The 21354-nt window shown below is 40.0% G+C and overlaps 1 protein-coding gene and 1 non-coding gene across 2 annotated transcripts; one reads left to right on the top strand and one right to left on the bottom strand.

The window, feature by feature from the left end:
• Positions 1 to 2225: 2225 nt before the first annotated feature.
• LOC128573102 (zinc finger protein 595-like) lies at positions 2226 to 19484 on the top strand. The gene is made up of 5 exons (XM_053573295.1): positions 2226 to 2251; positions 7540 to 7666; positions 8120 to 8215; positions 16317 to 17837; positions 18006 to 19484. The coding sequence occupies exons 1-5, from the start codon at positions 2240 to 2242 to the stop codon at positions 18902 to 18904; spliced, it is 2655 nt and encodes an 884-aa protein (XP_053429270.1). The 5' UTR covers positions 2226 to 2239; the 3' UTR covers positions 18905 to 19484.
• A 1631-nt stretch (positions 19485 to 21115) lies between these two features.
• LOC128573167 (U6 spliceosomal RNA) lies at positions 21116 to 21219 on the bottom strand. The gene has a single exon (XR_008376336.1). It is a non-coding gene; the product is annotated as a U6 spliceosomal RNA (small nuclear RNA).
• Positions 21220 to 21354: the final 135 nt, after the last annotated feature.

Raw genomic sequence — 21354 nt, 5'->3', positions numbered from 1 at the left:
GAGTAAAATACTCAATTTTCAGTTTCATTTTCACTTTTTCAAACAGAACTTCCCATCCAATTTACATTATCACTTTTTTTTTTCTTATTGCCCATTTCAAACACTGGCAGTATTTTTGTGTTTATTATTTGTTTACATAAGTTGGGGGGTGATTATTTTTTAAACTTTTTTACATTTCACATAAGAAAAAATGCGGACAATAGTCTTGTGATACTCCATGGTAAAAATTTTGTGCCTTACTCCTTTTGTCTTGCCTGGGAACACAGAGCTTAGCAGAATGTCTTGGAATTGATATTCCCTATTGGTAACTGTACAGGATGACAGATCCTCATTCACACTCCTGTCTTTTCCCAGTCCTGAAATTTATACTTCTCTGAGGATGACCCAAGATGCCCCATAGCATTCATATTTTCTTTAGTGTTCCATAAATATCAGTCCCTGGGACATTTCCTCCCAGAAGACAGTCTGAAGAATGGGAGTAGAGCCTCTCAGAGGAGCAAATGAGTGTCCTTGAGGTTGAGAGAAGTCTTCTGGTATATTCTTCATGTAAAAAGCTAATCCATAAAGACTTTAAGTTTTTTGGTACTAGCCTCAGTTTTCATTTCTTAGAGAGACATTCCCGGTCAGCCCATCAGATGCTGGTATTCAGGGGAAAATGCACAACTTATTTCTCAAATATTTCAAGGGAGCAAATACCAAAGGATAAATATACCCCACCCCCAGCAAAGTCTTTTAAAAATCTGCAACCCAATACACACTTCATGTGCATTGAAAGCAAGAGTGCAGTTTCTCCAGTGAGGGTGGCCACTGAGCAATTCTGTGATCAGAATAAGGGTGGGAGGTATAGGATAAGGATTCAAGGTATAGGGCGACCTTACTTGACACTTGAGAGGGGCATGTCTATATTCCAGTCACCAGTCTCATTCCCTGAATTTTGTGTCTTGAAAAGCTTTGCTCATTTATTTTAGCTTCATTTTTCCATTAAGTATAAAATGTAATCATCCATAGCCCTTGAAGAATATGAAAATATTCCTAAAGCCAAGACAGAAGTGAATATTAAATATGGAGTCATATATTTCATTTTATAAAAAGTATGGTTTTACTTTGTTTCTGCAGAGTAAATGTTATAAGGTTCTGAGATTTATAATATTTTTAGGGTGATTTCAAATGGGAATCCTGAGCTTAGCTTTGGAAAGATTCCATGAAAATAAAAGACAACTGGGAGACTGAGGTGGGAGGATCACTTGAGTCCAAGAGTTTGAGACCTCTCCAGGCATGGTGGCTCGTACCTCTAATCCCAGCAATAGGGAGACCAAGGTGGGTGGGTTGCCTAAGCTCACGAACTCAAGATCAGCCTGAGCTTGAGCAAGGTCCTGTCTCTAAAAACTAGTCAGGTATTGTGGTGGGCACCTATAATCCCAGCTACTTGGGAAGGTGAGACAAGAGGATCATTTGGACCCAAGAGTTTGAGTTTGCTGTGAGCTAAGATTCCACAGCAGTCTACAGAGGGTGACCAAGTGAAACTCTATCTCAAAAAAAAAGAAAAAGTTTGAGACCAACATGAACAACATAGCAAGAACCCATCTCTACAAAAAATTAGAAAAATTAGTGGGGCATGGTGGTACATGCCTGTAGTCCCAGCTAATAAGGAGTATGAGGTCTCCTGCCCACAGGCTGTCACACCACAAATTGTGCAGTGATTACACATCACCTCTTGTTGTCAGAGGGGACTAGGGTCTTTGAGAGGAGGAGTTCTGAGGTTGGATTCCTTCTCCCTATTGTGACACCCATTTTTTTTATGGACATGAAGACTAGACAGGGATGTGGTCATATTTCTACTGGAATCAAACTCATAGGTCCTTCACGTTTAGAATGTCCCATCATAACCCCACACCAGTGTGAAGAGACTTCTGGCTTGTCCCAACCCTCAGATCTTGAATTTGTAGCAGCAACCTGGCTCTTCAGCCACGCTGCTGTCCCAGGCAAAGGCAATCTCATCTCTCTGCATGGAACAGAAAGAAGCCTGAGCATATCCCACCCTTGGCTATCATTCCTAGCACTGGCACACCAAAAGAAGTTACTGAGGCAGATATAAATCAGTGGAAGATTATTAAGACAATGTTTATGGACATTACTGGAAAAAAAAATGCAAATAACAGATGTATCTTTTATTTTTCAGAATGAACGGTCGGGAACTTCAGTATTTAAACATGAGAAGGCATATAGACGAACTAGGGCAATGGATCCTGAGGTAAAATATTTACATTTTTGTAAAGTGTAGGAAATTTACATTTTACACAGGATAATCTGAATTCAAACTTGAACAGAAAAAGAGAGTGAAGGAAAAATCAATTTTCTGGCTCTGTGCCCATGGCTCAGTGGTTAGAGCACCGGCCAGGTACACTGAAGCTGGTGGGTTCCAACCCAGCCGAGGCCTGCTAAACAAGGGTAACAACTACAACAAAGAAATAGCTGGGCGTTGTAGTGGGCACCTCTAATCCCAGCTACTTGAGAGGCTGATGCAAAAGAATCGCTTAAGCCCAAGATTTTGAGGTTGCTGTTAGCTGTGTTGCTACAGTACTCTACTGAGGGTGACATCATGCGGCGGTGTCTCAAAAAAAAAATTTTTTTTTTGGTAAAGGTCCCTGGGTTGATCTTGTCTCTGTCCTACACCTGCAAAGATAAACTTGTACAAAACATTATTAGTATGCAATCAAACAGACTTTAGTTTTAGGAGGTAGATTTGGGCTGCCAACCAAAAGTTGGGTTGCACATTTTTGCTTTTGGGTTACCAGCAAGAAATTCCTGTATGAATTATCTGAGGGCAGTCTTTACAGAAGGACTGCCTATTTTCAATCTCTCATTTAGGGCAGTTTCAATACAGGGTGTCCTCCTCCCCCAATTTTTTTTTTTTTTTAAGACAGAGTCTCACTTTATCACCTTTGGTAGGTGCTGTTGCATCACAGCTCAGAGCAGGCTCCAACTCCTGGGCTTAGGAGATTCTCTTGCCTCAGCCTCCCTAGTAGCTGAGACTATAGCACCCGCCACAACACCCAGCTATCTCTGTTGTTGTTGTTGCAGTTTGGCTAGGGTCTGGTTTGAACCCTCCACCCTTGGCATATGGGGCCGGCGATCTACCCACTGATCCATAGGCACTGCCCCCACTGAAAATTACCTCAGAAGTCACCATAGATAGGGAAACGGGAAATTGTAGCTAAAGGTACCTTTATTTACAAAATATTTATTATGAAATTATAGAAAATATTTACAAAATGTTCTCTATGTGTTGGCTACCTCTTTGTAAAATTTGTAATGAATATTGTGTAAAAATATGTTTAGGTCCAATTTCTGATTTTCCATACATATAGAGACATTGGGGTGACTTTGGGGACAATCTGTAGATTTCTTCAAAAATACATTTATAGAACAACAATCAACCCTCTTTCTCTGTCATATAATGACCCTGATATCTTTAGACCCACAACTTATACAGAGATGATGGGGCCCAGAAACAAATACTGAATTACAGATGTGCATTAAGGTACTTGAGGATTTCCATTTTCCTTCTTTCTGAATTCCTTTGGATGTACACAGGGCACTAGCTTGCTCCCCAGTTCTCCAGGACCCAAATCTGTAGTTCCAAATTCTAAATCCAGTTCTTTCGTCAGACACTGCTACCTTCTCTAGCCCTTGGAAACTTTGAAGGTCCAGCAGAGAATGCCATGTTTCAAGATTATGATTGGTGTTCTTAACTTAGACCAAAAGTATTTGTGTTATTAACAAAGTGCTGGGTAGAAGGGACTCAGCTGTGTTCTCTAGCTGAGTGCTGCTCTAGTCTAGGACAAGTAACACCAATAATAGGGGGAATTGTTGAAGAAGCCATTTCATAGACTCGCTCAAAAAGTGAAAAATTTTATTCAAATTCTCTTCCCAAAAGCCAAACTCAGCCTAACAGAGTTGGTAGGGAAAAAAGCAGATTATTCAAGAGCAACATAAGGGGTCAGTGTCTGTCGGTCAGTGGTTAGTGCTCTGACCACATGGTCTGGGGATGGTGGATTCGAACTGTCCTAGGCCTGCTGAACAAAACAAAATACCAGGGCATTATGGTGGACACCTGTTTTTCTAGCTACTATGGAGGCTGAGGTAAAAGAATTGCTTGAGACCAAGAGTTTGAGGTTGCTGTGAGCTGTGACGTAACAGGACTCTACAGAGGATGACATAATGAGACTCTGTCTCAAAAAAATAAAAAATAAAAAAAGAGCAACATGCGGAGATGGCAGACTAATGTTGCAAAAACCACCTCATGCTCCTCAGCTGACCAAAAGGTTGTGAAAGAGAAATGAGCCTGGGAAGCTATGTGCAGGAGCTTTCTATGGGTAGGTCCCCCTGGTTTGTTGCAAAGGTTACTTGCCATATGGCAGTCTGCTTTAAGATGACAGAAGTGGAGGTTAACTGCTCAGCATTTTTCTTCACCGGAAGTTCTGCAATCTTAATTCTTTGGTTAATTGCTAAACGCCCATTCTTGAAATTCTGTTTTTTTTTTTTTTTTTTTTTGAGAGAGAGCCTCAAGCTCTCACCTTGGGTAGAGTGCGGTGGCATCACAGCTCACAGCAACCTCCAACTCCTAGGCTCAAGCGATTCTCTTGCCTCCACCTCCCAAGTACCTGGGACTACAGCTGCCCACCACAACCCCCGGCTATTTTTTAGTTGCAGCTGTCATTGTTGTTTGGTGGGCCCAGGCTGGATTCGAACCCACCAGCTCAGGTGTATGTGGCTGGTGCCTTAGCCGTTTGAGCCACAGGTGCTGAGCCCATTCCTGAAATTCTTAAACAAGGACATAAATAGCCATTGTAAAAAAAGGTGACAATTTGCTTTAAGATAGAGTAATTGCTGCTCTTGCAGGATCCCGTACTTAGAGGGGCCCAGGATACTGAATAACTTGTGTGCGTATTAAAGCCTGGGAGGCGATGCTTCCCTGAGTGGTTCTCATCCCAGGCTTCCAGATAGGATTCCATGTCCAGTTTGAAGAAATGCCATCATCTGTGATTCCACCTTCTCACAGTTTCTGTTAGTCTGTGTTGTTTCATCCACATGGTTTTAATTATTACCCCCATGTGATGTTAAGGTTAGGCCAGTGTCAAGCATGAGAGTTTTAAAATGTGTTGAGGCTCTTTTCCCAAGAGAGGTCACAGGGCCTGACCTGCTTTTGCTTCATGGGAACAGGAGCACCACCAATATTACCTTGGCATAGCCGTAATTGCTAGCAGGGTAGGGCACTTGAGGGCAAGAAACATGAAAGTCACACTTTGGTTTTTATGTGAAATCTCCTTGTTCCAGACTGTCTCCTGTAATAAAGAACTGGAAAGGATATATATATATACATATATGCACACTTTGTTTTGCTTCAAAGTTGCTCAGCCTGTGGATGTGGAGGGAGCAGGTGAAGGGGCTGTGCCATTGCCTTTAAAGCCATATTACCAGGATGCAGGTGGAATAAATATCCGGGTAATCTCACCTGAGAAGGAAATTAAGGGCACTCAGGGAAAGAAGGAACTGGTTGCTTCTCAGCTAAATGTGTCTTAACGCAGGGTTGTGACTACCTTTTCTTCTGCAATATCTCACGTTTTGAAGTTGGAAATCTTTTCTTCTCTATGTGAGATGTTCCTGCGTAATGAGTTTGTTTCAAATACTCTTTTGCCCTTTTTTTGTAATAGTGAAGCGGCTCTGAGAAGTCCTCCTCCCCTCCGTATACAGCAGTGTCTTCTCTCCATTCTCTCCATCCAAATTCCCGTATGCCCTGGAGAATTTTCATCACAAATTTATGTTTATAATAAATTATGTTTTGTAATTCTGCAAATGTTCCCTTTGTGCCTATTTTAACTTTTTTTTTTTGGTTGCAGCTGTTATTGTTGTTTGGGTAGGCCTGGGCAGGATTGAAACCCGCTAGTTAAGGTGTATGTGGCTAATGCCTTAGTCACTTGAGCCACAAGCACCGAGTTTTGTGCCTATTTTAAATGGAAATGAGTGGATACCCGGGGTGGATGATGTTGGGTCATTGGATGTTAACAAAGCGGGGGACTAAGTACTGTTCAGTTTTGGTCCAGAAACGCTCTCAGTGCTCTGTAAAGTAAGGTGATACACATGCAGTTTACAGAAGACGGCCTAGAGTAAAAGTTCTCAAAATCAGAAGTATTAGAAAAGCTTTGCTTTCTAGGATGCTAAGGAGAGTTTTTAAAGATAGCATTAGAGATTAGAAAATAGGGCAGATATCTGTATGTTTAGTGTTTTTGGTTTTTTTTTGTTGTTGTTGTTCTTTTTTTGAGACAGAGTCTCAAGCTCTCACTCTGGGTAGAGTGCCTTGGTATCACAGCTCAGAGCAAACTCCAACTTTTGGGCTTAAGCGATTCTCTTGCCTCAGCCTCCCAAGTAGCTGGGACTGCAGGCACTTGCCACAGTGCCCGGCTATTTTTTGGTTGTAGTTGTCATTGTTATTTAGCAGGCTCAGCCTGGATTTGAACCCACCAGCTCCGGTGTATGTGGCTGGTGACCTCGCAGCTGAACTACAATTGCCAAGCCTGTATTTTCAACTTCGAAAAAAATTTTTTTCACTGGTTTTTATCAGAATATGATTAAGTGCTTTGGGGAGAGTATCAACTCATATGCACCTTCTGAGATTCTCTTTTTATACCTTGTTTGGAAAATATAGGCTCTAATGGTCGTTTACTGGGTCACCATTCAACTGGGATAAATCCAGTCTCACGTGTGATAAAATACTATCAAAGGACAAAAATATTGGTATCCCCATTAAGCTTGTTGGAAATTCAAAAATGAAGCTTTACCCAATATCTTCTGAGTAAAAAACTGCATTTGAGTTTGGCGCTCATATTACAGTGGTTACTTGCCAGCCACTTGCACCAAGGCTGACTTGTTCCACCCCGGCCCCCCGGCCAGCTAAACAACAGTGACAACTGCAAGAAGAAAATATCCAGGTGTTGTAGTGGGTGCCCGTAGTCCCAGCTACTTGGGAAGCTGAGGCAAGAGAATCTCTGAAGCCCCAGAGGTGTGAGCTGTGACACCATTGCACTTTACCAAGAGTGATATAGTGAGACTATGTCTCAAAAAAAAAAAAAAAAAAAAACACAACCCACAAAATCTTCAGTTCATGTTTGCACACATTAAAATCTTAGGGCTTCCATTTACCTCACCATGATATTTTCACGTAAGAAATATGTACAGGTTATAGTGTACGATGTAAGCAGGCACAAGAATCCACATGCCTGTATTGCTGGCCTGATTTTTGCATTGTAAAGCCAAAAAGCACATTATCTACCCTGGGGTTATGGATGTTATCCCATCCTCTTTCCTCAGTGTTAGAGAGCACATGAGGGACTATCTCTCTGCTGTACTTACTACATAATACCAGTCAGTCATGTAAGTCAAAAGAAGTTCTCACCCACTCATTTATGTAAAAATGAAATTAAAACATCCTATGACATCATGATAAACATGGTTTTTGTTAGTTTTTTTCTTCTTTTTCAGGAACTGTTGACATTCAGAGATGTGTCTATAGAATTCTCTATGGATGAGTGGGACTACCTGGACCCTGCTCAGCAGAATTTGTATCGGGATGTCATGTTAGAGACCTACAGTCACCTGGTCTTCCTAGGTGAGGATAACTTACATACACATTTCCTACTATACACTAAGCATTTCTCTGTAGGTGGGTTTTGTGGAGATTCTTCTTTGACTGCATTAGTTTCAGATTGTTGTTTCTAAGGAAAACATAAGTTCTTGGTGTAGAAAAGAAAATATTTCAGATGTTATCTTGGCATTATATCCTTCCCTACATTGATGGTAATTTCAGAAATGCAGAGGCTTAGAATTGTTGCCCTTTCCTTTAAGCCTCATTTCTAGCACCAAATTTTATTTGCATAGTACTGGGTAGTGGAGCATTTTAAATCCTTTCAAAATACTGTAAAGTATCTGTCAGAAACCTCAATTTTTAGATTATTCTTTTGGGATCTCTAAAATGTTGTGTTCTCTATTCTACGAAGTTACTAGATTGTTAACAGATGAAGCCCGACAAGCGTCATGTTATCTTTTTTTTCTAATGAAACAGGGCTTGCCATCTCTAAGCCCGAGCTCATCACCTGTCTGGAGCAAAGGAAAGAACCCTGGAAGGTGAAGACTCACCAGACAGTGGTCAATCACCCAGGTAGGTTGGAGTGAATGAAGCAGATAACACGGGGCAGAGGTCCAAAGTTGAAGGAGGAAACCAAACAACGCAATGTGATTATGGAAGCTCAGGTTATTTGGAAATGATTTCTCGGAAGCCTGGGTTTCTTTCTCTTGTTACATAAAGGCACCTCTGTTCTTGTTTTCATTTCTTATGTTTATTTTCTCATTGAGACAAAGGCTCACTGTGTTGCCATCAGACTAGCATGCCATGGCATCAGCCTAGCCTGGCCTTTTCTTTTTAATTTTTAGAAGAAGTTTAGTTTTCAGTGATGTTCTTTCTCGTTTATAGTGAAAAGAAAGAACTTTCTATGGCTTATCCAGGACTGCAAAATTGGACTGCTGTTTGATTTTCAGAATATAAAAATATTTCTGTATTTTTGAGGATCTCTGAAACATTTTTGAGAAATTTTCTTTAGGCCTGGTGCCTATAACTAAAGTGGCTAAGGAGCCAGCCACATACACCAGAGCTGGTTTGTTTTAATCCAGCTTGGGCCTGCCAAACAACAATGGCAACTACAACCAAAAACTAGCCAGGTGTTTTATCAGAGCACTTAAGAATCTCCCCCAAATATTAAAAAAAACTCACGTTATTTAATTTCAACATTTTCTTTACATGAACTGTGATAAAAAATTTAAGTTGTGTATGCTCTAATTTCTCAACTTTGTTTTATTTCTTTTTATATTTTTGAGACAGAGTCTCAAGCTGTTGCCCTCAGTGGAGTGCAGTAGCATCATAGCTCACAGCAACCTCGATCTTTTGGGCTTAAGGGGTTTTCTTGCCTTAGCTTCACAAGTAGCTGAGACTACAGGTGCCTACAACATCACCAGGCTATTTTTTGTTTGTAGTTGTCCTTGTTGTTTGACAGGCCGGGGCTAGATCGAACCCGCCATCTCTGGTGTATGTGGCTGGTGACGTAGCTGCTGAGGTACAGGTGCTGATCCCAATTTATCAACTTTTTTGTTGTTGTTGTTTTGAAACAGAACCTCAAGCTGTTGCCCTGGGTGAAATGCCATGGCATCACAGCTCACAGCAACCTCCAACTCCTGGGCTTAAGCGATTCTCTTGTCTCAGCCTCCCAAGTAGCTAGGAGTAAAAGCACCTGCTCAACGCCAGGTTATTTTTTGGTTATAGTTGTCATTGTTGTTTGGCAGGCCGTGGCTGGATTTGAACATGCCACCTCTGGTATATGTGGCTGAGCTACAGGCGCCAAGCCCTGATTTCTCAACATTAACATAGTTAAATGTATCTACTCTGTACATTTCTTACGTATACTATGTCATTGGGGAGTTACAGTATTCTCAAGCATATATTAAATTCTCTCTTGTTACAAAATCAGTCTTATAAATTTTTTCTGGACATTTTCTCCCTCTATCACCCTGGGGTTGACTTCAGAGGCATTGTAGATCACAGCAATGTCAAACTCTTGTGTACAAGTGATCCTCTCTTTTCAGCCTCCCTGGTAGGTGAGACTAGACACATTTCCAGAGTGCCTGGGTAGTTTTTCTACTTTTAGTAAAGAAGTGGTCTTGATCTTTCTCAGGCTGGTCTTGAACCAGGTGATCCACTGGCCTTGGCCTCCTAAAATGATTAAGATTACAGATACGGGCCACCATACCTGTCATAAATAACCCTTTATACGTATCTCTTGCTTAGGTTTTGCTTATCAGGACTGTATTATGGACACACACGCACACACATACACAGAAACACAGTAGACCTTTGTAAGTTGACCACCCAAAGGATTGTAAAAATCTTGTCAACACACATAGGTCATTAGCATAAGGACCTTGGCCTAGTGTTCTGATATGTACTTGTAGTGCATACCCAGTCTACGTACATTAGGTGAACTTGGAAAGGTGTTTAATGTAGGGAGGTGGTCAATTGGGTGTCTGTCTGTCTGTACATATACACACAAATAGATATATAAATATCTCATATACACACACAAAAAAAGTGCCAAGGTCTTCAGGCCTGTCTCCATTGTCATGAGTAAGTATCTCCCTTTAGGTCTCTGGATAGGTGAGAACAGCCCCAGATCATGGCTGGGAGAAGTTGGAGATGCCCACATAATCACTTCTGCATTCTCAGTGGGGCTTGGTGCCCATAGCCCAGTGGTTATGGCACTCGCAACACACACCAAGGGTGGCCGGTTTGAACCCAGCCCAGGCCTAATAAACAACAACTACAACTGCAACAAAATAATAGCCAGGCATTGTGGTGGGTACCTGTTGTCCCAGCTACTTAGGAGGCTGAGGCAAAAGAATCACTGAAGCCCAAGACTTGGAGGTTGCTATGAGCTGTGATGTCGTAGTACTCTACCTAGCACAACATATTGAGACTCTGTCCCCCCTCCAAAAAAAGAAATAAAATTCTCAGTGGGAATCTTCTCGGCCTTTTGGCTAAGATCAAGTGTAAAATTCTCAGTGGGACAATTTTATTTTAGTGTTCATTCTGAGTATGATGTATGATATTTCATTCTGATTTTGCTTTGCATTTCTTCAGCAGCTACTAATGCTTGTTAGCCATTTATATATATTGTTTGAAAAATGTCAGTTCAGGGGCGGCGCCTGTAGCTCAGTGAGTAGGGCGCCGGCCCCATATACCGAGGGTGGCGGGTTCAAACCCGGCCCCGCCAAACTGCAACAAAAAAATAGCCGGGCGTTGTGGCGGGCGCCTGTTATCCCAGCTACTCGGGAGGCTGAGGCAAGAGAATCGCTTAAGCCCAGGAGCTGGAGGTTGCTGTGAGCTGTGTGACGCCACGGCACTCTACCGAGGGCCATAAAGTGAGACTCTGTCTCTACAAAAGAAAAAAAAAAAAAAAAAAGAAAAATGTCAGTTCAATCCTATGTCACATTTTCTTTTTTTTTCTTTTTTAGAGACAGAGTCTCACTTTGTCACTGTTGGTAGAGTGCTGTGATGACACAGCTCATAGCAACCTCCAGCTCTTGAGCTTAGGTGATTTTTTTTGCCTCAGTCCCAAGTAGCTGGGACTATAGGCGCCCGCCACAAAGCCTGACTCTTTGCTGCAGTTTACCCTGGACTGGGTTTGAACCTGATTTTCTAGGTATATGTGGCCAACGCCCTACTCACTGAGACACAGGCTCCGCCCTTTCATTTTTTTTTTTTTTAATTGAGAGTTGCTCTTGGTAGAGTGCTGTATCATCATAGTTCACAGCAACCTCAAACTCCTGGGATAAAGCGAGTATCTTGCCTCAGCCTCCCAAGTACCTGGGAGTCCTGGCACCCGCCTCAGTGCCCAGCTATATTTTGGAGAAGAGGTCTCACTGTTGCTCAGGCTCTTCACAACCTCTCCTGGCCTGAAGCAATTCTCCAGCCTCATCCTTCAAGAGTGCTAGTATTACAGCCCTGAGACACCATGGCCAGCCTTATTTTGCTAGTTTTGACTAGAGAGATCTGTCATGTTTGTTTGTTAGGTCTGAGTAATACACCATGTTCAAGTTGTCTGTCACCTTATTAATCTTTTTTCTAACCTTTAGTTGATTATTAAAAATGGGGTGTTATGTAAGGGTATATGGCACACCTCCTGGGTGAGGGACACAACTATAAGCGGGACTTTACCTAACAAATGCAAACACTGTAACCTAATTTTTTAATTTTTGTTTTTTGAGAGAGTCTGAAGTTGTTGACTTGGGTAGAGTGCCGTGGTATCTTAGCTCACAGCAACCTCCAACTCTCTGGCTCAAGTGATTCTTTTGCTTCAGTTATTCTGTTTTGTTCTGTTTTTGTTTTTTTTGAGACAGAGCCTCAAGCTGTCACCCTGGGTAGCATGCTATGGCATCACAGCTCACAGCAACCTCCAACTCCTGGGCTGAAATGATTCTCCTGACTCCGCCTCTCAAGTAGCTGGGACTACAGGTGCCTGCCACAACACTTGGCTATATTTTGGTTGCAGCAGTGATTGTTGTTTGGCTAGATTCGAACCCACCAGATCAGGTGTATGTGGCTGATGCCTTAGCTGCTTGAGCTACAGGCGCCGAGCCCGGTTATTCTATTTTTAGTAGAGATGGGGGTCTTGCTGTGCTCAGGCTGGTCTGGAACACATGAGCTCAAGCTATCCACCTTCCCAAAGTAGTATGATTATAGGTGTGAGCCACCGTGCCTGGTGTGTGATCTAATTGTTTATACCCTCATATTAATCTGAAATTTTAAAAAAGAAAAAAAAAAAAACTAGGGTCTAAAATTAAAAATGACCACACAGCTGTTTCTTCCTTTGCTTTTGCCATGATTTATTTCTTATGTTTGGAATCAATGGTGTATACATGTTTATATTATACAAGATACGTGATATACCTAAATGAGGTTTGTGAGTATATGTAATAGATAGTGAGGATTCTTTGTAAAGGGGCCTATTCTATTACTACTACTACTACTACTATTTTTGTAAATAATCTGATTGCTTTCTTAGTTTACTTCAGATGAATTCTATAGATATTTTCTTTCTGAACACCTTGAAGAAGGGAAATTATAAAAAGTTCTTAAAGATATAACAATATTATTAATTTTATTTAGACTCATATCAAGCTAACTTCAATTGAATGCAAAAATTATAACTCTTCATATTCCTTATTTTTTTGTTCTATGGTTTTTGTTTTGTTTTGTTTTTTTGCCATAGTCTCACTCTTTGCCCCTGAGTAGAGTGCTGTGGCATCGTCATAGCTCACAGCAACCTCAAACTCTTGGATGAAGGAGATCGTCTTGCTTTAGTCTTTCCAATAGCTGGAAATACAGGCCTCTGTCACAATGCCTGACTAGTTTTTGGTTTTGTTTTGTTTTGTTTTTGAGACAGTCTCACTTTTGTCACCCTCACTAGAGTGCAGTGGTGTCATAGCTATCAGCAATCTACCACTCTTGTGATGAAACGATTCTCTTGCCTCAGACTCTCTAGTAGCTGGGAATACAGGTGCTTGCCATAATGTCCAGCTATTTTTAGAGATGAGGTCTCTCTCTGGCTCAGGCTGGCGTGCAACCAGTGAGCTCAGGAAATCCACCTGCCTTGACATTCCAAGTGATAGGATTATAGGCGTGAGCCACCGCGCTCTGCATTTCTTTCAACTTACTGATGTCACAAATTTCATCTTCTTACACTGAACACTTATACCACTAACAGAAGTTTCATGTTAAGATTATGTTTTTGTCTTTCAATTTTAAAGCATGATTAAAAGACTTTCTGGGGCTTAGTGCCTGTGGCTCAAGTGGCTAAGGTGCCAGTCACATACACCTGAGCTGGCGGGTTCGAATCCAGCCGAAGCCCGCCAAACAACAATGATGGCTGCAGAAAAAAAAAAAAATAGCCGGGCGTTGTGGCGGGTGCCTGTAGTCCCAGCTACTTGGAAGGTGAAGGCAGGAGAATCCCTTGAGCTCAGGAGTTGGAGGTTACTGTGAGCTATGATGCAATAGAACTCAACGCAGGGTGACCGCTTGAGGCTCTGTCTGAAAATTAAAAAAAAAAAAAAGGTTTCTGGGCTCGACGCCTGTAGCTCAATAGCTACAGCCTCAGCCACATACACCGGAGATGGCAGGTTTGAATCCAGCCCTGACCTGGCAAACAGCAATGACAACTATAATCAAAACATACCCTGGTGTTATGGCAGGTGCCTGTAGTCCCAGCTACTTGGGAAGCTGAGGCAGGAGACTTGCTTAACCCCAAGACTTTGAGGTTGCTGTAAGCTGTGATGCCATGGCACTCTACCCAGGGTGCCAGCTTAAGACTCTGTCTCAAAAAACAAAAATTAGGGCAGCTCCTGTGGCTCAGTGGGTAGGGCACTGGCCTCATATACCAAGGGTGGTGGGTTCAATCCTGGCCCCAGCCAAACTTCAACAAAAAAAAATCCGGGCATTGTGGCAGGCACCTGTAGTCCCAGAAACTCGGGAGGTGGAGGTAAAGAGAGTCGCCTTAGCCCAGGAGTTGGAGGTTGCTGTGAACTGTGTGAAGCCATGGCACTCTACCAAGGGCAATAAAGTGAGACTATGTTTCTACAAACAAACAAAAAAACTAAAACTAAAAGTGCTTCCTGCCCTGTCATTATAATACTACAACATTTTACTTAAATGTACTTAGTTTGTTTTTTTTTTTCAGATTTACTTATTGTTACCTAATTTAGCATCGTTCCCAAGCATAATTTTATGATTTCAATGAAAGGGGCTTCCTTTGACATATCTTCTTTGGCAGTTTTCAGCATTCATTTATCCTGATAAATGTTTATTTTTTCTTTATCTTGAAGGGATGTTTTGCTGGATACAGTGTATGAGTTTTGAAATTTTTGTTCTTTCAGCACTTTGACTATATAATCCAAGTCTTTTTTGATATGGTAGGTGTGTGTTGAAAAATCCACTAGTAATCTCAGTAGAGCGTGCTTAGCGGTGACACATCTGTTTCCTTTCATGGCTTTCAAGATACTCTTGTGTGGCTTTCAAATCTTTGATTTTCATGTGTCTTTTTATGGGTTTCTTTGTGTTTCTCCTAGCTGAAGTGCGGTGCGCTTGTTGTTCTGTATTTTTTTTTCTTTTAAATTTTCTCAGTCTTTTCCCTGTGTTCTTCAACTTAGGAATTTATCTTTTTTTTTAAAGCTTTACTTTTTGTGTTTATATCTCCATTTTTATGACTTTAGTTAGTTTGTATCATTCCCATTTCATCCATTTACCATCATGAAGATAAAACTCTTAGGTAATATATACATCTCTCTTTTTGTATGGTTCATTGTACATTATTTATTTTGTTTCCTCTGGTTTTGTCACCCTATTATTTTTTACATGTTTTAATCTTTCATTGACTTTTGAGGATCACAAAAGTCACCTTTCTTTTGTTGTTTTTTTTTTTTTGAGACAGAGTCTCACTTCTTTACCCTTGGTAGAGTGCCCTGGCGTCAAATCTCACAGCAACATCAAACTCTTGGGCTTAAGGGATTATATTGCCTCAACCTCTCAAGTAGCTGGGACTACAGGAGTCCACCACAGTGCCCGGCTATTTTTTTTTTTTTTTTTTTTTTGGTAATTGTCATTGTTGTTAAGGTGGCCCAGGCTGGGTTCAAACCCGCCAGCCTCCGTGTTTGTGGCTGGCACCATAACCGCTGTACTATGGGCGCCTAGCCACATAAGGCACCTTTCACACAATGCATGATGTGGCTTTACCTTACAGGACTCTGACACACATTATCAGACAGAGGCAATTTAGTATACATTCTGAAAGTGTTTTGTTTGCAAAATAGTGTAGCTATTTTCTAGCTGAAGCATTTTCCCCACATTTCCTCCTAAGAACTTGTAATCCCTTTTTAGACCTGAATCTATCAGTTGTCTTGGAGTCTCTCTGGTGCTGTAACAATATTTTACCTTTAGTTTCAGGTCCCCCATCAGTTTTATAAAAACAGCACCATTCTCGAGTGGCACCTGTGGCTCAAAGGAGTAGGGTGTCAGCCCCATATGCCAGAGGTGGCGGGTTCAAACCCACCCCTAGCCAAAAACAAAACAAACTGCACTCTCTGCAGTCTCTTCAGCACTCTAACTCATGGGACACATAAGCTATCTTTAGAAAAGCTCTGAAAAGCACATAGAGTTAATGCAGGTCTCTATTTTTCTTTTGAGAAAAAAGTTTACTTTCATATGGACAATGCTGTTTTCAGATGGGGAAATGTAACTGGTCTGAGCTGCTGGGACTACAGGTGTCTGCCACTCACCCCACTAATTTTTTCTATTTTTGGTATAAACAGGGTTTCACTCTGGCTCAGATCGCTCTTGAATGCCTGTGTTGAAGCAATCCACTCACACATTCTCCCAGAGTGCTATGTTTGCAAACATGAACTACTGTACCCGGCCTGTATATGCCTCTTCACATTGTGGTCACCTGTTGGGCTGAAAATTTTCACTTCGCTTTTATAGTCCCTAAAATATAGTATATACTTCTTACTTATATGTATTTTGAAAATTATTAGGGCATTTGTGCTGTCCTGTGCCACCTTGCTACTGTGCTGGGCATAATTTTACAGACAAAATTTGTAATGTATATTTATTCAATTGTGATGAAAATCAATGGCATAATTTTCTATTTTTAAATTTCTTTCAGTTATATCTAATCATTCCACCCAGAGCAATTCACAAGTGCTGGGCATGAATATTTTATTACCAGAGATAATCCTGAGAAGATATGAAAATGATGGCCCTGAGAATTTAAACTCAATAAAAGACTGGGATAGAGTGTATAAGTATAAGCAGCAGAACGTATGTTACAATGGACTAGATGAAAGTTTAACAGCTATGCATGGTAAAATCTACCAATGCAGTAAATGTTTCAAAGTTGTCAGAAAATTATCAAATGTAAATAGACATAAGATGTTATATACTGGAGAAATAACATTGAAGTGTAAAAAATATGAAAAAGTCTTAAAACTATGCTCAAACGTCCATAAACATGAGATAACCCATTCTGTGGAAAAGCAGTACAAATGTAAAGAATGTTGCAAAGTCTTTAAATCTTGCTCAAGACTGTCTAAACACAGGGGACTTCATACTGCAGAGAAAATTTCCCATTGTGAGAATGATGACAAGTATCTTAGCCAGAGCTCAAAATATTATAACTATGAGACAATTTATAATGTAGACAATCCTTACAAATTTGAAGCATGTGACAAATCCTTTAACCATTACTCATCCCTATCTGTACATAAAAGAATTCATTCTGGAGAGAAACCCTACAAATGTGAAGAATGTTGCAAACCCTTTAAGGATTCCTCAACTCTTTCTGTACATAAAAGAATTCATTCTGTCCAGAAACCATACAAATGTCAAAAATGTGGCAAAACCTTTAACCGGTACTCACATCTTTCTGTACATAAAAGAATTCATACTGGAGAGAAACCCTACAATTGTGAAGAATGTGGACAAGCCTTTAATGATTCCTCAACCCTTTCTGTACATAAAAGAATTCATTCTGGAGAAAAACCTTACAAATGTGAAGAATGTGGAAAAGCCTTTAAGGATTCCTCTATTCTTTCTGCACATAAAAGAATTCATTCTGGAGAGAAACCTTACAAATGTGAAGAATGTGGAAAAGCCTTTAACCATTCCTCAACCCTTTCTGTACATAAAAGAATTCATTCTGGAGAGAAACCCTACAAATGTCAAGAATGTGGAAAAGCCTTTAGGGATTCCTCAAACTTTTCTGTACACAAAAGAATTCATTCTGGAGAGAAACCCTACAAATGTGAAGAATGTCGAAAAGTCTTTAAGAATTCCTCAACCCTTTCTATACATAGAAGAATTCATTCTGGAGAGAAACCCTACAAATGTCAAGAATGTGGAAAAGCCTTTAACCAGTCCTCAATCCTTTCTATGCATAAAAGAATTCATTCTGGAGAGAAACCCTACAAATGTGAAGAATGTGGAAAAGCCTTTAACCGCTACTCACACCTTTCTGTGCATAAAAGAATTCATTCTGGAGAGAAACCCTACAAGTGTGAAGAATGTGGCAAAGCCTTTAATCATTCCTCTACTCTTTCTGCACATAAAAGAATTCATTCTGGAGAGAAACCCTACAAATGTGAAGAATGTGACAAAGCCTTTAATTATTCCTCTACTCTTTCTGCACATAAAAGAACTCATTCTGGAGAGAAACCGTACAAATGTGAAGAATGTGCAAAAGTCTTTAACTGGTCCTCAACTCTTTCGGTACATAAAAGAATTCATTCTAGAGAGAAACCCTACAAATGTCAAGAATGTGGAAAAGCCTATGATGGGCACTCACAATTTTCTGTACATAAAAGAATTCATTCTGGAGAGAAACCCTACAAATGTCAAGAATGTGGAAAAGCCTTTAACCAGTCCTCAATCCTTTCTATACACAAAAGAATTCATTCTGGAGAGAAACCCTACAAATGTGAAGAATGTGGCAAAGCCTTTAACCAGTACTCACATCTTTCTGTACATAAAAGAATTCATTCTGGAGAGAAACCTTACAAATGTGAAGAATGTGGAAAAGCCTTCAATGATTTCTCTAAACTTTCTGTACATAAAAGAATTCATTCTGGAGAGAAACCCTACAAATGTGAAGAATGTGGCAAAGCCTTTAACCAGTACTCACATCTTTCTGTACATAAAAGAATTCATTCTGGAGAGAAACCTTACAAATGTGAAGAATGTGGAAAAGCCTTCAATGATTTCTCTAAACTTTCTGTACATAAAAGAATTCATTCTGGAGAGAAACCCTACAAATGTGAAGAATGTGGAAAAGCCTTTAAGGATTCCTCAACCCTTTCTGTACATAAAAGAATTCATTCTGGAGACAAACCCTACAAATGTGAAGAATGTGGAAAAGCCTTTAACCAGTACTCACATCTTTCTGTACATAAAAGAATTCATTCTGGAGAGAAACCCTACAAGTGTGAAGAATGTGGCAAAGCCTTTAACCAGTACTCACATCTTTCTATACACAAAAGAATTCATTCTGGAGAGGAACCCTACAAATGTGAAGAATGTGGAAAAGCCTTTAGCCATTCCTCAACCCTTTCTGTACATAAAAGAATTCATTCTGGAGAGAAACCCTACAAATGTGAAGAATGTGGCAAAGCCTTTAACCAGTACTCACATCTTTCTGTACATAAAGGAATTCATTCTGGAGAGAAACCCTACAAATGTGAAGAATGGAAAAGCATTTAACCAGTCCTCAACCCTTTCTGTACATAAAAGAATTCATTCTGGAGAGAAACATTAGAAATATGAATAGTGTGGCAAACCCTTTAACTCAGGGTCATACCAGCCTTTACAATAAAAAAAAAATGAGATAACATGGAAACCCTAGAAATATGAAGAATCTGGCAGTACCTTACTTGGTTTTCATAACTTATGAAGCTTATAAGAATTTACACTGGAGAGAAATACTACAACTGTGAATGGTATGGCGATGCACTTAAGCAGAGCTGAAACTTTACTAGACGTAAGAAAATTCATATTGGAGAGAGATCTTATAAATGAGAATAACATAGCAAACGTTTTAACTGATTCTTGGCCCTTAGTAAACATAACAGAAATCATGTCAGAGAAAAATCATAATATGAAGGTGTGTGGAAGCTTTATACCAGTAATTCTAGTTTTCTGTATATAGTAGAATTCATGTTAAACAGAAAAGCTATAAATGTGAAGAAGGTGACAAGTGTTTAACTTCTGCTCAAACGTTTCTTTATGAAATTCATGACAAAGAAAACCCCTACAACTGTGAACACAATGTTGAATCTTATAACCAGGCTTTATTTCTCATTCTTTTGTAATCATAATTCATAGGAAAGAAATACCCTGCAAATATTTCAATGATGTCTTAAAGTTGTGTTTATCCTGTTTGATAGAACTAGGGAGAGACAGGGGCAGATGGTTCTAGGGCATCCCTTGTCCATAATAAGAAGGAAGAAAATTACCAGAGTGGGCTGCCAAGAAAGAAAAGCATTTCAGGAAAAATAATTTCAAGCCAGAAGTGTACTTGTCAAGAATGCTATGGAAAATATTCCTTCATAGGCAGAAAGTTGGAACAGATAACTTCAAGTTACCACAACTGTGGTATGTGTGGAGTTCAATACAGCCAGAGTTTAAAACACAATGTATTAAAGAAAAAAAAGTATCTGTAATTATTCAGACACCTCATGTTTAAATCTATCTACTTGTTAAAATTGTACAAAATAATACATGGCCATTGTAGATGGTTACAGAGTATTTTCACAGAAGAAAATTGTGAGAGTTGTAATAAAATTGTTATTAACTTCTATTTTCAACAGTTTTAAAATAAATTTGATTTTTCTGGAAAAAAAAAGAAAAGCATTTCAGGAAGGCTTTCAAAAACTAAACTGATGTTTGCTTTACAAAAATGACTTGCAGAGCTAGAGAAATCCCAGTGTGGAGATATGGCCAAAGCCACAAAAACAGGTCTTTGCAGCATGCATACAAGTAAGGTGACAGTAGCCTCAAGTGACCCATTTTCATAAACACAGTAAAATTCTTGTCACTTTTATCACAGATTACAAATACTATGACAACTTCTAGAAATTGCTTTACAGGGATAGAAATGGGAGGACAGTCCATTCCGGAATTTGTCCCCCTTTCCAGTAAAAATAGTAAATATATTACCACCACCACCACCACCGCACCACTTAAGATAGATTGGAAAATTATCATGAAGGGGAAAAATCTCACTAACCCAAGGTATTCTCCACTTGATAAGGTAGATGTCTTCCTTCTCTGGAGTGCACTGTGCTTTAATAAACTTTGGCCTTTTGCTCACTTGTATCTACTGGTTCTGCTCATTTGTTATGCTGTTGGTATCAGTAACTATGCTTTGTCACCTGGAACCAAAAACCAGGGAACACACACTTGACATCTGTTCCCCATATGTGACATTTTAGTGCCAAAATCTGGGAGGAAAGTGTACATTTTCAGCAAGATAAGGTAATGGAACATTAGACATTCTGAATTCACGCTGCCTGATGCACAGTACTTATTACACTTACAGCTCTCACTCTCTTTGCTTTCCAGGTAATGTAGCTCCTTACCCCTGCTCCATTTTCCTTCATTTTCATTTATTTTATTTTATTTATTAAATCATAGCTGTGTACATTGATATGATCATAGGGCATCATTCACTAGCTTTACAGACCATTTACCAAGTTTCACATATACCCTTGTAAGATGCACCCCTGGTGTAATCCCACCAATCCCCTTCCTCTACCCACCTCCCCCTTCGCTCCCCTCCCTTTCCCCCTTCCCCCTATTCTTAGGTTGTAACTGGGTTATAGCTTTCTTGTGAAAACCCTAAATTAGTTTCATAGTAGGGCTGAGGACATTGGGTACTTTTTCTTCCATTCTTGAGATACTTTACTAAGAAGAAAAAATATGGAATGCTTCACGAATTTGCATGTCATCCTTGCGCAGGTACCATGCTAATCTCTGTATCGTTCCAATTTTAGTATATGTGCTGCCGAAGCGAGCACTGTTTTTTTGTTTTTTGTTTTTTCATCTCCACAATGAACGTCATCTCCCAGTTGGATTTAATATTGGAAAGCATACAAAGGGGTCTCTAGCTCCACAAGCAAAACATTAAAGCACATTTTTAAGGTCTTGATAAG

This window comes from Nycticebus coucang, chromosome 20, assembly GCF_027406575.1.
Source record: "Nycticebus coucang isolate mNycCou1 chromosome 20, mNycCou1.pri, whole genome shotgun sequence".
In the NCBI taxonomy this organism is placed as follows: domain Eukaryota; kingdom Metazoa; phylum Chordata; class Mammalia; order Primates; family Lorisidae; genus Nycticebus; species Nycticebus coucang.
Note: the sequence above shows the minus strand (reverse complement) of the source record. Positions and strands in the feature narration are given on the sequence as shown.

Coding starts and splice junctions, on each gene's coding strand:
- LOC128573102 (XM_053573295.1), top strand. Junction 8,216..16,316: donor GACAGTGGTCAATCACCCAG/GTAGGTTGGAGT, acceptor AATTTCTTTCAG/TTATATCTAATCATTCCACC. Junction 17,838..18,005: donor TTCCTCTACTCTTTCTGCAC/ATAAAAGAACTC, acceptor AATTTTCTGTAC/ATAAAAGAATTCATTCTGGA.